The sequence below is a fragment of the Vicugna pacos genome, chromosome 5 (assembly GCF_048564905.1).
Source record: "Vicugna pacos chromosome 5, VicPac4, whole genome shotgun sequence".
Taxonomy (NCBI): Eukaryota; Metazoa; Chordata; class Mammalia; order Artiodactyla; family Camelidae; genus Vicugna; species Vicugna pacos.
The window spans coordinates 17596132-17611552 of record NC_132991.1 but is presented as its reverse complement, the minus strand read 5'-3'; the positions used below and the strand labels follow the sequence as shown (position 1 = coordinate 17611552).

At 41.6% G+C, this 15421-nt stretch overlaps 1 protein-coding gene across 6 annotated transcripts in view; it reads right to left on the bottom strand.

Moving 5' to 3' along the window:
- THSD7B (thrombospondin type 1 domain containing 7B) overlaps nt 1–15421 on the bottom strand; it is a 760456-nt gene that overhangs the window by 465458 nt on the left and 279577 nt on the right. For all 6 annotated transcript variants that reach the window (XR_012072540.1, XM_072960903.1, XM_015243953.3 and 3 more), the window contains 2 exons: nt 13801–14046; nt 821–990 (listed from right to left, as the gene is read on the bottom strand). Coding sequence is in view for 5 of the 6 variants with exons in the window: in XM_072960903.1 (XP_072817004.1) it covers nt 821–990; nt 13801–14046 (416 nt within the window). In the remaining variant the exon portion in view is untranslated. The remainder of the gene's footprint in view (nt 1–820; nt 991–13800; nt 14047–15421) is intronic.

Below are 15421 nucleotides of genomic sequence, written 5' to 3'. Positions count from 1 at the left end.
CTTTATAGGATAAAGTGGATGTATTTTCATGACAAGAGAGCTTACACCTTGTCTTCTTAACCAAGCCCTACAGTATAGAGAATGTACGTGCACACTCAAGGAAAGAACTCCTACCTCGACCACTTCTACAGCGGGCACTGCTGGGCTCTCCAATGTGCCTGCAACAGGCCATACATTTTTCTAGGGTGGAAGCACTATTGCACACTCTCGGCTTTTCAATCAATTGACTTAAATGAATCTGGGCCAGTTTTTCAGTCTTCATGTTATCACTACCCTAAACTCTGAAACAAATGAATTGTGCATGCCTAATAGCGAATCTACAATGGAAGAAGTTTTTTTTTTTTTTTCCCTCCACCTCTTCCTCCTCCTCCTTCTTTTCATAATATTTAAGCTCTGGCAATAAAACAATGGATCCTTGACATCTGGAAGTGATATATCTGTATAAATCTCCACATTAACAAATTCACACAAAAAACTCTTACAGAAAAAAAAATGCTACTAATTCATTGCCAACTGACTCACTCCAGCATGCCAGCCCCTTAGCATGTAGCATTCATCTCTGCTACAGATTTTAGGTATATTTTCTCATTTAATTTTCACAACGATCCTTTGAGGTTGATGGTATTATTATTACTTGTATTTTTAACTATTCCAAATTACTGCAAGTAGCAGAACTAAGAATGGTTTGCAAATAGCCTATATAATATTAAATTGTGAAAGCTGAGGGTCCATTATATCAAGAAGAATATGAGGAGATGGTGTTGGAGTCAATTTCCTTTCCAATCAAGAGCAGAATCTGCCCCCGGAACTGACTGCCTACCTTCCTTGGGCCTCTGTGCCGTGGATGCTGGTGTGCTCTGGGCACAATACACCTCCCGGGTCTGGATCCCACCTCCACAAACGGGTCCCGTCACATGCCAGTGGGGGTCCTGCTGCTCGAGGAGGAGAGAGACTTGGCATTCTTTCCATTCAGAGGTCCTCCAGGAATACCTGTTCGGTTTGATTTATTTAAAAGAAGAAGAAGAAGTAAGGAAAATATAAAATTCCAAAGGAGACTTAAGTCATGACATCAAATGTGCATAATAATCTCTCTAGGACCAAATTCTGCCTACGGATAAAGAAGTTTACCAGCTTTGAATACTAAACCCCTTTTATTTCCTGGAGAAAAATCACAGCAGCCTATCATGCTAATAGTACAGGACAAGAGGAATGAAGAAAGGAAATATGGATAAATGGTAGATATGTCTCAGCCTTAAAGCTGTAAGAGAATAAAAAATTAAAAAAAAATTAGAGGAAAGAGTTGGAAACTAAATGAGCCTATTCGTAACAGGCGAACTTGTCATGGGGTTTCATTTCACGAACCTCTAAATGAATTTGTGTGAAAGTTGGCCTTTCTTTTCTAATTAGGACAGTGTATGAATGTGTGAATATATTATTTTAAGTGAACAGAGATTACCTCTAACTGACCAATCTTCTTGATATAGGAAAGAATGTCTATCTGTTTGGCCCCACTGGGATAAAGGTATACATATTAAAAGTGAGTTCACAATGTGCCACTATATTTAATTGATGGGGTTTTTTTTTTTACATATACAGACATGCTATTATTATAGGAAGGAATATATCCTCCTGGTTTATGATGGGTTGAGATCTACACTAATAGACGCACACACACTTCCATACAAATAAGAGGAGAAAACACAATGAAGTTTGTACACAACTCACAGAAAACAAAACAACCATAATAACTTTGCACTCATAGCTGGAGGATTATTGCAGACAGAGTTTTCTTTTGTGGTTTATTACAGCATTCCTGAAGCTCACAGCATTAATATAACCCTACAGCATTCACATAAATACCAATAGACATTAACTTCTGGAACAATGAACTAAATCTAAGAACATTCTTATATCTGCTGTCCCATTTCAGATTAAAGAAAAAAAGTTTTTCAGTTCTATGATTATTAAAAAAAAAAAACTGCAGCAATAAAAATAAACATCAGTCACCAGGGCCCAGGCCTTATAGAAACTAGAGTAAAATTGTCAGCAAAGCCCCTCACAATGAGCGCCATCATTCTAGAAAGCTTGAAAGCTGAGGATCACTTGTCTTGTGGAAAGCCCACTGTGGAAAAAGGATCTGGACAATCCTGCGGGGTTTGCGGTAACAAGATTCTTCTCCCTCTGCCTCACTACTTCATCTTCACAGGGTTTTCCAAGGGAACATCAGTCAGGGGGCTGGACAAGGGTCTGAAGTACAGAATTCAAGTCCTGCTCCTGCAGGTAAATACAGACAATAACATGTGTCTAATTCTTGGGCATGGGAGACCGAGAAAAGGCCAGGTCTTCCCAGAGATGGTCCTTCTCCAGAGGTGATGCTCTGAAGCCCTTTCTTCTCCTTCAGATGGAGCTGCCACCCTTGGCTCTGTGGTCACTCAGGTAGAAGGGTCATCTCCCGTGTCTCTGAGTCCCAGGGCTCAGGAAGCTCTGGATTCTGGGGCAAGGCACAGTCGGGCAGGGGTGGGTTGGATGGATGGTGATCACATTCTCATTTCAAATCTCTTGCACCAAAGATCTCCTAAAAGAACTCTCTGGCTATTAACGAGGTCAGATACAGTCCTGACTCTGAGGTTCCTATGATGAAGTTAGCAAAAAAGATCAGCAAAAGGGGGCAGTGTGATGTAGACAACAAGCATGCATTAGAGTCAAACCGGCCTGATTTGAATCTGAGCCTTGCCACTTACTAGTCATGTGACTTTGGCTGATTTCTGTCTTTCCATCTGTAAAACAGGGATAATAATACCAAATGTGGATCCTAGCATATAACAAGTGTTCGATAAAGGTTAGTTCTCTTTTCACTTAGATCTTTTTACACCTGCCTTTCACCCACTGCTGACACCAAAAACACACACACAAACACACACACACACACACACACACAAAACTAACACTGTCTTTATGAGAATTTAATTAATTTCATCAAAAGTCCTAGCATTAGAGATCCAGGAATGCTGTGGTCTAACTTGCGGTAACCAAACTGCAGCAAAGAGCATAAAAGAAACTTAGAGAGTTTAGAATCATAGCAAGTCCCAAATAATCTGTTTGCAGTGTAATTTGTTTGAAAGGAATGGGCCATGCTGTATGAATTACTTTTTCAATTAATTTATCATGACCCTATAAGAATTAGCAGTGGAGGAATTTTGGAAGTCATTATGGAGAAAAATGAAAAGGAAAGTTTAATGACTCTGGTTTTATATAAAGTAACAAAAACCCTGTTGGTGTCTCATTAACCAAAAGCACCCAAATTCCATTCACCGGCAAACTACAAATTCTCTAGAGACACAGAAGACATTTGTCACTATTGCTGTTTATTTAGTACCTCAGAGAAAACAGCAGCGTAGCAAGCGGCAGAGGAAAAGCACACCAGGGCAGGACTTCTATATTCCTTTTTTAAATGCGGGTCTTTTCATGGTCTTTCCCTTTTATTTTTTTTCAAACGAGCTATCTATGTTTAGTCACAAATCACCCAGCAGCCATGAAAACTGAACAGCCTGAATTCCCGTAACTCGGGAAAGTGTCTCCGGGATCTGACAGAGTAAGAAATCAAAGGAGCCTGCTCAGCTGAACGGTACAGGCTACCCCCTTTAGAAGTCGTTACCGGGAGAGTCCTCCAGCCTCCAGACAGCCTGGCTTCCTGACTGCCAGGGACATCTTCAGTGACGAACTCAGAATCGAAGACCAGGCCTTTCCCCCTTAGCTCTCCCAATTCTGATGCCCCTCAACACAGCCTCATTTGTCCTTCTGCTTAGGAGGCAAACGGAGGGGTCTCAAAGGCCAGCGTCTTGCCCCCAAGGGTGAGCAGGACTTTGAAATCAACTGTGGAAACGCTGCAGTGGAGGAGATTTCTATGCCATGAAAGCAATCAGTCCACGCCCATAGCCCCTTATGACCGTGACCACAGGATCCACTTGTTTTGTCAAATGGTCGGGCTGAACAGGATAGACAAGGCATTAATTTACTTGGGCTTCTAGGGCATCGTGACAAATGCCCGAGCGATAATAATAATGAACAAAACCTTCTGCGTGCTGACTCTGTGCCAGGCACCGCGCTACCAGATCTGGGTGCATGACTTCATGCAGTCCTCCCCGCAAGCCTCTGAGGAAAACTTCACTTCCCCTCTCACAGACGGGAGAACTGGCAGGAAGAGTCAGCACTCTTCCAGCGCCACATAATCAAGGAAGCGGGAGAGCAGGGTTCAGAGTCAGGTGTGTCTGACTCAAAAGCACATCTTCTTAATGAAATGATACTCTGGTAGTCTCAGTGAATGGCAGGCTCATGAAACGTGGTCCAGGGATACAGAAAGCAAGTTCAGTAGAGGGTGGGCAGCTGTCTAGCCATTATGAGGACAAGTTAATGCTGGTCTTGGTCTCAGGAAGTGCTTTCTGAACTGAAGCAAAAAAAATAAAAAAGGAAAAACAATGAAAAATCCTTGGTTGGTGACAATGATACTGTCACTGACAAGTGACCCATAATATTTCACACTGCCAAAATAATTCTCCTTCCAGTCTCAAGCGCAAATACAGTTTGAGAATATCTTACAGTCTCTCATTTTATGATTCAAACACTGTGGTCACATAGGGTCAAACTTTAGCACTTTCAGGAGATATTTACAAGTTAAAAAGAGAAACAAAATATAAGCTAAATAAAGGAATCTCTAATTGTAAAAATTCAAATTTCCACTAAACGGTACAACGACAGTTTTTTGAAGAGTAATGCCTTTTCAAGGCCCTTAAATCAAATTCCCATGTTGTTCCCTGGTCATTGTGAATGTGAGGTACACCTGCTATCATGCATCCAGGTGAAAATGACTCCAATGTCCCTACTATTAGTGAGAGGCCCCACTGTCAGACACTCCGGAACCCCGGACCTCTGACAAGGGAAATGCTTAAAACTCACATACTAAATGCACAGGAGACATGACTTGCACAAGAATATTTCAGCTAATATAAAGATACTGATGACAGACTGATGACAGAAAGGAAATCCGCAGGCAAAGAAACAGGCTGGACCAATATTAAGCAAATCACTTATTCAATCATACCTTTATTCCTCCTTTCTTTCAAGAAGTAACTCTTGAGCTGCAACTATGTGCGAGCCACGATTCCAGACAACAGAAATGCATAGCAGTGAGCAGGACAAAGCCCCTGACCTTGGGAAAATGGCCTTCTAGCAGGGCACAGACAGAAATGAACCAATATGTAACTTGGCATCAGATAACGCGTCCATCAAAGAGAGATGGACAAGGAGAGCTGTTTCAGCACCATGACCAGGTAAGTCCTCAGAAGCCTGACTAAAATGAAGGAGCGAGCACAAGAAGAGGTGGGCAAGGAGCGCGCTGGGCAGAGAGGAGCATGTTCAAAGGCCCCAGAGAAGGAGAGTATTGCGTACTTTCCAGGACAGCACAGAAGCCAGTGTGGTTGGGCACGCGGGTCACGACAGGAGGCAGATGGAGTGAGGGGCTGTCATAGGCCAGGCTACAGAGAGCCTTGTAGGCTGGGGAAGGACTGTGAGTGTCATTCCAAATGTGCCAGGAAATTATTGCAAAGTTTTGAGGAGAGCAGTAATATCATGATGCGATTGAAATTTTTAAAGAATCCCCCTGGCCCCTGGGTGAAGAATAGACTATGGGGGAGTGGATTAAGAGAGAAGAATCTGGAGGCCTTTGACAGTCCAGGAAAGATGATGGTGGCTTCAACTGAGGCAGTCACAGTGAATGTGATGAGAAGTGATGAGATTCTGGATATACTGTGAAGGTGGGGAGGACCTTCTGTTCGAGCAGGCAGATAGCTAGAAATGAACAGAGAAAGAGGGGCACTGGCCAAAAGGCAGGAAGCCACACATCCATACGTGTATATATGCATGTGAACAACGGGGTTCCTTAGGCAGAGAAGAGCAGAAACCTCAGGACTGATAAGAAATCACACATTTAAGGGTGATAAGTATCCTGGAGACAGGCCAAGAAAGGTCGGAGAAGCCAGGAATCTCCAGTGTCCAAATGTAACCTCTTGCTCATTATGCCCTTATTACAATAAAATTAGCCTTGCAGATGAGAAGTGTCCATCATGCACTTTTGCCATGACACTTCCAATCTAGGCTAAATAAAGACAAAACTCATTCCTTCCCTCGGAAAGGTGGAGCTGGGATGAAAATCAGGGAATATGACCCCAAACCTCTCCTTCCCCAGTGAATATTCCACCCATTCATTTTTACACCCTCTGTAACTAGTTTGCCAAAGAAACTCAGCTTACGTGGGCCTGCCCACACTCCCCTTGAGAGTGTACTATCCATCCCTTCATAAATCCCCACTTTACTTTCTCAATCTCCGTGTCTCGTCTCTGAATTCTTTCTGTGATGAGACAAGAAACTAATCTCAGCCAACACTTCTAACACATTTAATGTAGGTGGGAGAGAAACAGAGGAGTGATGAATGATTCCAAATTGTTTTTACCCCAAGTACTAGCAGCACAATTTCTTGGCACTGAATTCTTACGTGAGACAGCCCAGAAAAGGGGACAGGAACCCAGACATCAGGGCAGCCATGTATTATAACTTTAAAATTCAGTTTTCTTCATTTACCTTCTAGAATCTGCTTCGTGAATCTTCCTGCCATGTCTGAAACTCGCTGCACACTATTTCTTCATATGTAATCCCCATAATTTATGTCTACTCTTAGGAAATGGCCAATAAATGTATCCACATGATACACAGTAAAAGGTAATGGTAAATATTTAACCATTCTAAAAAAAATACTGCAATTTTAAAAGAAGAAACCAAGATTAAGCCAAAGAAAGAAATTTCCAATGGTGGGAATACATATTTCCATCAAGAGATAGAGGAGACAAATTCTGGATTAGGAAAAGCTACTCTAGGCCTTGAAATTCAATTGTTTGGGTGGCCGGCTTGTCTTCCTTCGAGTGATGTTGTCTAACCCAAGGACCCAAGGAATCCTGTATTCAAACTGTTCTCCAAATGCAAGAGGGGGAGGGTAGAAGGAGTAAGGAATGGATTCATTGTTCTGAAATACGGAATAGAGACATCCTAAATTAGCAAAGCCAAAATTAGAAAAATAGGCACATTTAGTGACTATTTTTAAAAGACCTCCATCCTACTAATGTGGCATAAAGTGATTCTAATAGCAGTAGGATGGCAGGACCATCAGAGTTTTATAGCAACCTCTGCCCTTTAGAATGCATGCACTGTCACTTTCAGAAGGCTTAAAATTGCTTACAAAGTGTGGGTTTCTTTTCTGTTTCTTCTAAAGGCTTAGATTTAAAGCAAAGCAACACAGAATAGAATCTTAAGTGATTTAATGATGACAGATTGAATGAGTAATTGCACTAGTTAATGATCATGTTTTGACTAAGCACGTATAGAACTGCAAACACTCTTGGAATTGAAACTCTAGTGCAAGGTATTCAAATTAAATGCACGTATATTAAAAATCAGTGTACTGCAGCATGACTAATTTATGATAATGTCTGTTGTCCTTTTAAAGTTGTAAATGCATTCAGAAAAGAATTAACTTGTCATTTTTTGCTGAACAGATGACCAAAATAAAGGGAACCGATCAAGCTTTATACATTTTATGCTCTAGTAATTTTTTATTGAATTGAATGGGACTATTGATTATGGAAAGCTACTCTGAAGTGCAAAGCTCTTTGCTCTTCAGCAGATGGCTTTGGTAGCCAAACTCCACATATGTATTATTAATAGACTTCTATCACCATGCATAGCACTCAGCAGTATGTTAACTTTCTTATACCAACAAAGGAACAAATCTTCCATCCAGGAGAACTGAAAGTGGCCCAGTGGGGACTCATGAAACTACATGCACCAGTAAAAGACGGACTCCATAAAAAAGGCATCAATCGCCTTCCGTGGAAACAATTCACAGATTCTTTGAAACTGCTGTTTCTTTCCTGAAACAGATTTCCCAGAGGGTTCCAGGTCATGACTCCTTTGCTCCTCAAGTGCTACAGAAAAGCTGCTTAATTAACACAATTAAAAAAAAAAGGTTGCTTAAAGAATCCATTAATTCATTTAACAACCATTTACTGACCTCCTATGATGTGCTGTGGTAAACAGTCAGGGGAAAAACATACAGCAGACGTGGTAGGTGGTGTGGGTGCTTTTTTTCCGGAAGGCAAACTTTTACAAATTCAGGTTGTGAGATCATTTCTCACTCTTTTTGAAGCTACTCTTATATAACTAATGAAGACAGAAACTTCTCATCTGGAAAAGCAGACACACTTAGCAAAAGCGAGGCAGCTGTTGGGGACCATGTCACATCAAGGTCCACGCGTCCATTCCCTCCCTGGGTAGATGTCCTTAATTTAGTCTCCATGATGATGCCCATTTTAGATGCTCTTTATAAGAAATGACTTTAAATCCCTCACATCCATCATAGAATAAGTATAGGTGTGGAAGACAGTCCCCTGTGCATAAAATATTGTTCTCAAACGGCCCTACATTTGAGCATTCGTCCATTGTCTATGGAGCCTTTACTCTGAGCCAGGTCTTTCATAGATGCTGCCCTTTCTTTATAAGGTAGAAAAGAAAAAAATAAAGAAACAAAAAAATCCATATCCACAGGTTTGGGATGATGTGTGGGAACATAACTCACTATTCAACACCCTTAAAGAACATGGTTATGAGGTCCTAGATGCTCTTAAGATAAGTGAACTCAGACTGAAATTTCCTGACCCCTCCAGCAATCAGCACAGTTGACAGGCTGAAGCAGGTGTGGAACAGACATCTCTTCATGACGTGCCAACCCCGTCCCAGCACACACTCCACTCCAGCGGGCAAGGGAAGCCAATACCAAGCCAACTTTTATCGCCATCGTTCCTCTTGGCTCCTTTCCTGGCTTCAGCATTCATCTAAAAAGATCCATCAGCTAATCCCCAGAGCTTCCTCAAGGAAAAGCAATTTTATCTAGAAAACCTAAAATTGGGTTCAGTGCCTTAAAGTGAAACAGGCTGGTCACAGGGGGTTGTTTTACAAGCAAGTCAGAGCGGGCTGCAGGACACCTGCACAGATTTCTCAGTATGAGTCTGCACGCACAGACCTTTTACAAAGAATCTCTAGTTCACCCATAATAAGGATAAATTCATAACATACCAGAGATAAGGAGAGATGGATTATGAGACCCCCATCTATTTAGTGCCAGAACGGAGTATTGAATCAATGCTTAAGAAATTGGCTTTTCTGTGCAGCAATATTACACAGGCTATGCAACATTGCCAATGATGTGGCTTCTGCCTTGAGATCTTCTTGAAAGTTTTACTGTAAGTTGGTCACTGCCACTTGTAATAGTGCTGTCCTATATTTGATTTTAAACTCGAAATGATCATTTAAGAGGTAGAAGAGCCATTTTTGCATGAAAGTTGTTGCCTCCTAGTAAGATGGTGTAATTGTCTGGTAGATCATCTGCGGTTTCGTTTCCAAAGAGATGCTGACATTTTTCAGTATTCTTGGCTGTTCCAGTGTCTTCATCTGGAATGGGCTCTCTACTTAAGCACAAAGGATCTAAAGTCATAGCTGTTCCAGTATCAGGCCACATCTCAGCTATATGTGTCCTCGCTCCATATGCTAACTAGTAGACAGGGCCACCTTATCATTTATGGTCTTAGAATGCTTTTCAGCTCTCTCTTAGTTGAGACTCTGATCTAACACTTTAAATGTTAACTGGGACATAAGAAAGTTCCCAAGTGCCAAGGTACCTTATAAAACACATACCTTTCAATGTTTTGAGGCAGAGAAAAACATAATGCTTATGGCCATGCTGTGCAATAATAGGAAATAAACACACCAAGAGAAAATGTGGCAAGTGACAAGAAGATTGATCCCATCTCTCTCATTTCCATCCCGACCCCATAATATACAATGTGAGCTCTTAGTGTTACATTGAGGTGTGGGCATAAATTTACAAGTACACTGTATAATGCTGAAGGAAGGGGTTCTGGGAGTCTATGTATATCTTGGTGAAAAATACCACAGTTTTGAAACAAGCTTAGGCTACACGATGCTAACTCCGTTCTACATTTGACCCTTGAACAACTCGGGGTTAGGGGGTGACCATCCTCCATGCAGCCAGAAAATGTGCTATAACTGATAGTCAGCCCTCTGTATCCACGGTTCTGCAGCCATGGATTTAACCAACCTCAGATCGTGTACTATTGTTAATAATCACTACTGAAAAAACCCCACAACTAAGAGGACCTGTGCAGTTCAAACCCATGTTGTTCAAGGATCAAAGGTAGTTCTAAAACTTCCCAGGTTAGCTTAACATAGGCTGGCCTCTGGCCCCTTTCAGGTTAACTTAATGCTAGCTGTCCCAAGGCACTGGTGTTCTGGTCTCAGGGAGCTCTTCTAGAGTGGGCTCCTCTTGGTCACATTCCTTTCACGGAATCATGCCTTATGGATGGACACCCACGGTGTCTGCAGTGAAGATGCTCATCACTGGAGTCTGGCTGGTGCAAAGCATCATCCCCTCTTCCCCCAGCTATGCAACTAAAACCTGTTTTGAGCAGCATTAATACGCAGGAACTAGAGCATTCCTCTACTTCGCCTCTTCTTGGAATATTTTCCTCTTATTCCCTGAAAGGCTAATTTCCTCCCTTCCTTCATGCCACCCTGGCCCAGATCCTGCTTGTTCAAATGAGGCTTCTCTAATGACAATCTTTAATTCTGTCTAATCACAGCATCCCAGAAACCTCTCCTTCTCTTTACCCTGCTCTAATGCTTTATTTTTTCCAAATCTCATACACAAAGTATATAGTTCAGTACATTTATTTGGTATATCTTCACTAAATTCACAAGATGGGAGTTGGGGGGGGGTTGTCTAATCTGTTCCCTGGAGTATCCCAAACACTTAATGTAGTGCTTGGCACATCACAAGAGCTCAGAGTGTATTTACTGAATAAAGGAACACGTCTCCTGTCACAGAGATGGTGGAAGGGTAAAAGCCAAACCATATTCTAAGAGAGGACATTTCCCTGCAGGGGAGAAGGATGGGGAATTAGATTGCTTGATGCACATGAACTGCTCATGAATTCTGGAAAAGGAGAAATGGACACTTTTGTTCCCTAAGAGATTTTTGTTTCCATTTCCCTTGTTCACAATGAATTTTAATCACTAATGTCAAACGAGAAACAAGAGTTAGCACATCGCCTTTACGCTTTCCTGTGGTAGAGGCCACAGCTCGGATTTCAGACAAACAAGAATGTCAGCCGATGCTAATTTCGTTGCTGTTATTTACGCATTCTCCTTTCCACAACCAAGTGGTATCATTAGTTAACACATCGTTCTCCCTAGGAAACACTGGTTGGTATCGAGTTGGTATTCAATTTTCTAAGACTCTTATTTCCTACAGATTCACTCTCTGAGAAGGCTTTTAGTAAATGTCATACTCAGTAACTTTTCCAAATAGCAGAACTAGAGGCCCAGGTCCATCTCCAATGAACTGTGTCAGGCCTGGCTTTCAGATGTTGAGTTTCAAGCAAATGAATCTCAATACAGAAATTAATCTTGGGTACCTCTGGAAGTATCACCACTCCACGTGTTTTTGTTGGAAAAACTGGTACATATGAATATGTGTATATGTGTGTATATCCCCTCATCTGGGTGTGTGACTTCACTGTGACTACCAAGAGCAGCAGTGTGATGTACTGGAAAGGGCACTGACTTTGAAGCCAAATGGATTTCAAACTGAATCTGAACAATATCAGTTTACATCCCTTTTACTCTCAAAAAGTGTCCCATTTGGAATAATAAACTCTATATTATTCTAAATAATCTTTATAAAATCTCTGAATGTGACTGGCCAACAGTACCAATACCCAATAAAAGATAGCCATTATTTAACAAAAGTTGATCCAACTCAACTTTCTCAGCATCATCAAGGAGGCACCACTCTGACTTCTAAGAGATTTATAACGGTTATTAACAAAGAAAAGAGAAGAAAAAAGTGGAGGGGTGTCCGTAAATCAAAAGACTATTGAAAATATCAGGAAAGGTCATCAGCCATTCCATGAAAGGAAGGAAAGAAAAAAGCGCCAATGCCATGGTCATCATTAAACCCAGATTCTATTCTCGGCAGCCTAACATTGAGAACCCTCCTAAATTAGGCTTCTGTAGGGAAAAAGAATCTCCAGGATCACCCAAAAGAAATAACCGTCAAGGTACCACAGTATGCGTCCCCAAGAAAGGAGGGATTCTCTTTCTGGAAGAAGTGAACTCACCTGCAAATAGCAACAATAAGGGTCGACCAGTACTCTCGTAGTGCCTCCTACGTGCTGAGCACTGGGACAGACAGTGCTAGCCTGCAGCTGTACAACTTTCGACACAGCCAGTCTAATTAGACACATTTTACTGAAGAGGGAAGTGTCTTAGAGAAGTCGCAGGGCTTGCCCAAGGACACACAGCTAACAAGTGAGGGTGCTGCAATTCACCCAAGGTCCATCCAAGTTCAAAAGGGACAGAGCCCTCAGGTTTCAGTTCCAATCCCACACTTCGTCCCAGAATTAGTGTCATGAAAAGACTGGGACAATTCTGTGACGGTGGGTTACTCTGTGAAGAATCATGAACTACATCTGCTTTCTCTACTTTTCAGGGAAGAAATGATACAAATTGAAGGGGTCATTTTAGTAAAGAATGAACAATTCATATGTAAGGAGTATGTTAAACTGAGTCTGATTTCAAAGGTGAGGCAAAGGAAATGAGTGACTAAGAACCTATAACCAGAAACTAGCTCCTCTACCCACGCCCCTGCCCCACACAGGCGTTATTTCCGGTGTAAGGAAGAGCCAGGCCCATCAACAACACCTGCTGAGTGTGAACCCACTTCCCCTTCACGTAACCCCAGGTGATTACTTCTTTGCCTCATTTTATTTTTCACTCAGAAAATGACCTCAAATCTTAGACACTATCAGAAACTATAGAAAAGGTCTATCTAAAACAGCTACAGGTTTAAGACATAGTTCAGGACCACTGAACACATTAGCACCCATTCATCCCTAAAGACTTCTGAATAGCTAGTCCCAGTGATTTCTGTTATTATCAGACTGGGCCCATCAGGAGCCAACAACCAGAGGAAAACACAATGGAGGCCTTTACCGAGGGCTATACAACCAGGCAGAATATAACCAATATCAAGATATTAAAATATAGCTACTAACTTATGTCCATCCTTTCCCCAACATTCTCTGGTTCCCTAGGGACTCTGGAATAGGAGCAGTGCCCCAGGGTGGCAGTGACTTTTACAGAAAGAGCAGCATTAGAATCAAGCTGCTGCCACTCATTAGCTATGTAACCTCAGAAATTATTTCATCTCTCCAAGCATCAGTGTCCTCATTTGCAAAATGAAGATGCTATGAATGGCTTCTTAGGCTGTCAGAAAAACTAGGTGTGGTATGTCGGGTAATAACTAATGGCTATTAAGCATTTATGATGTGCCAGGTGGTGGATGAAGTACTGTTAGCAGAGGAGGAAACTGAGGCACTAGATGTAAGTCATCTGCCAAAATTCACACAATTAGAAAGGCACAGAGATAGGACTGGCGGCCAGGGAATCGACAGAGCCCATGCTCTTACCCCACTGTGCTGTACTGCCTATTTGAAACTGTGTACTGAGTAAAGACTCAACAAATATGAGTCATAGCTACAGTCACCGTTAACATCCCTGCACCACCTAAAATGAGGTCATATGGAACATCGAATACTCACTCCAAAGAATACACAATACCTGGGACATGGCTGCAAGAGTTCTTCTACAATGCAGGCTTCCTTCTCGAGCAATTCAGGGCAATCCTTTCCACCTCCAATAGCGATGTGCTTCACAGTCCGGCTCCTGCTCCTAAATCCTGGTGAGAGACTCCCCGAACGGCACGTCTTAGAGCAGGGGCCCCAGGAGGACCACTCGGTGGTTTCACAGTCCTTTGGCAAGATGCAGGACTGGACAGTCAAAGGGAAGGAATCTTGCATGCAAAGGCTGAAAGAATAGAAGCAGAAAACAGCAGGTCACAGATTAAGTGGATGCAACCAGCATTATGAAGTGCCTATTCTGGGAAAAAAGAAAAAAAATCTGAGATCTAGTGTAAGCTTTCAAGTAGGACTTTTTGAAAATGTTAGACGCATCATGATGAAATATTGGAGGACATACATTTTAAGGATGAATGCTCTATTTCACTTTAAACTGTGAAGTTACTTCACTCTCGCAAGACACATACGTAAGGCCAGTCTATCTGGTACCTTGTCCAGAGCACCATCAGAAATAATGGGGGTGGTTTTCTGTGTTTTCACCTAGGATCCAGCCTATAGTTACCATTTACTCACTGGTTCCTCGGTGTGACACCTGTGCTGTACTTTGCAGACACTTTCTTACAACAATCTCATGAGTTTACATATTATTATGTCCATTTATAGACGAGAAGACTTAAGGTCAGGAAGATTAAATCATTCGTCTAAGGTCAAACAAAGGTAAATGTAAGCTCCAGCATATAATCTATCCACTCTTTTGAACACTGGGCTATTAAAAAATAAACAAAGGCAGTATTATGTTTCCCCACACTATTAGGCTCGGAGCATCAATTTCCACATCTTCAAAATTCAAGTGCTTTCAAATACTCACAATGTAACTGGAAAACAGATAAATAAATAAAAGGATCAGATCATGTGACAGCCTCAACATAAAAGCATTTGTAAGGATGAGGAGAAAAAGTGATGAGGCAGAGATGGACCACCTGGGGAGTCTGTGGGTAGGGGTGAGCATGAGGGGATTTCTAAGAGAGAAGGGTGATATGAGCTGCATTTTAAAAGATTAATAGGAGCTTCTCAGGCACAGAAAGAGAAGTATTTTAAGTTAAGGAAGTAGCAGATTTAAAGCCTTCATACAAATTCGGTGGGCATGGGAACCAGTGGCATGCTGGAGCTGCATATATTGTTTCACAAGAAGCAACTGTTACATTCTCAGGAATTTTGCAAGCCAGTTGATTTAAGTAGCTTAAAATTGGCCATGGTAGGAGTACTTACATAATAGAAATAGGCAAATTTTACAAATCAAGCCCCTCCACCCTACCCCCAGAACTGGTGGTCAAACATTCGCAAGAACACCAACGGGGGAAAGTAAAAGCCAGTTTGTCATATCATAAATGTGTTCATTTACAAAATAAAATTCAAAGAGGAAAGTGAGCAAATATTAGGTATGCAGTTCTTCAAAAGGTATGTCTGGAAAGGCTTCCTGTCATAGACTAAGGAATTTGGATTTAGTTGAGCATTAAATAATTTTAAGTGGAGTAAAGTCAGACTTACACAGAAAGATGACACTTTATTCACTGGCATTCTTTTCTTTTCACTTTATTATTTTT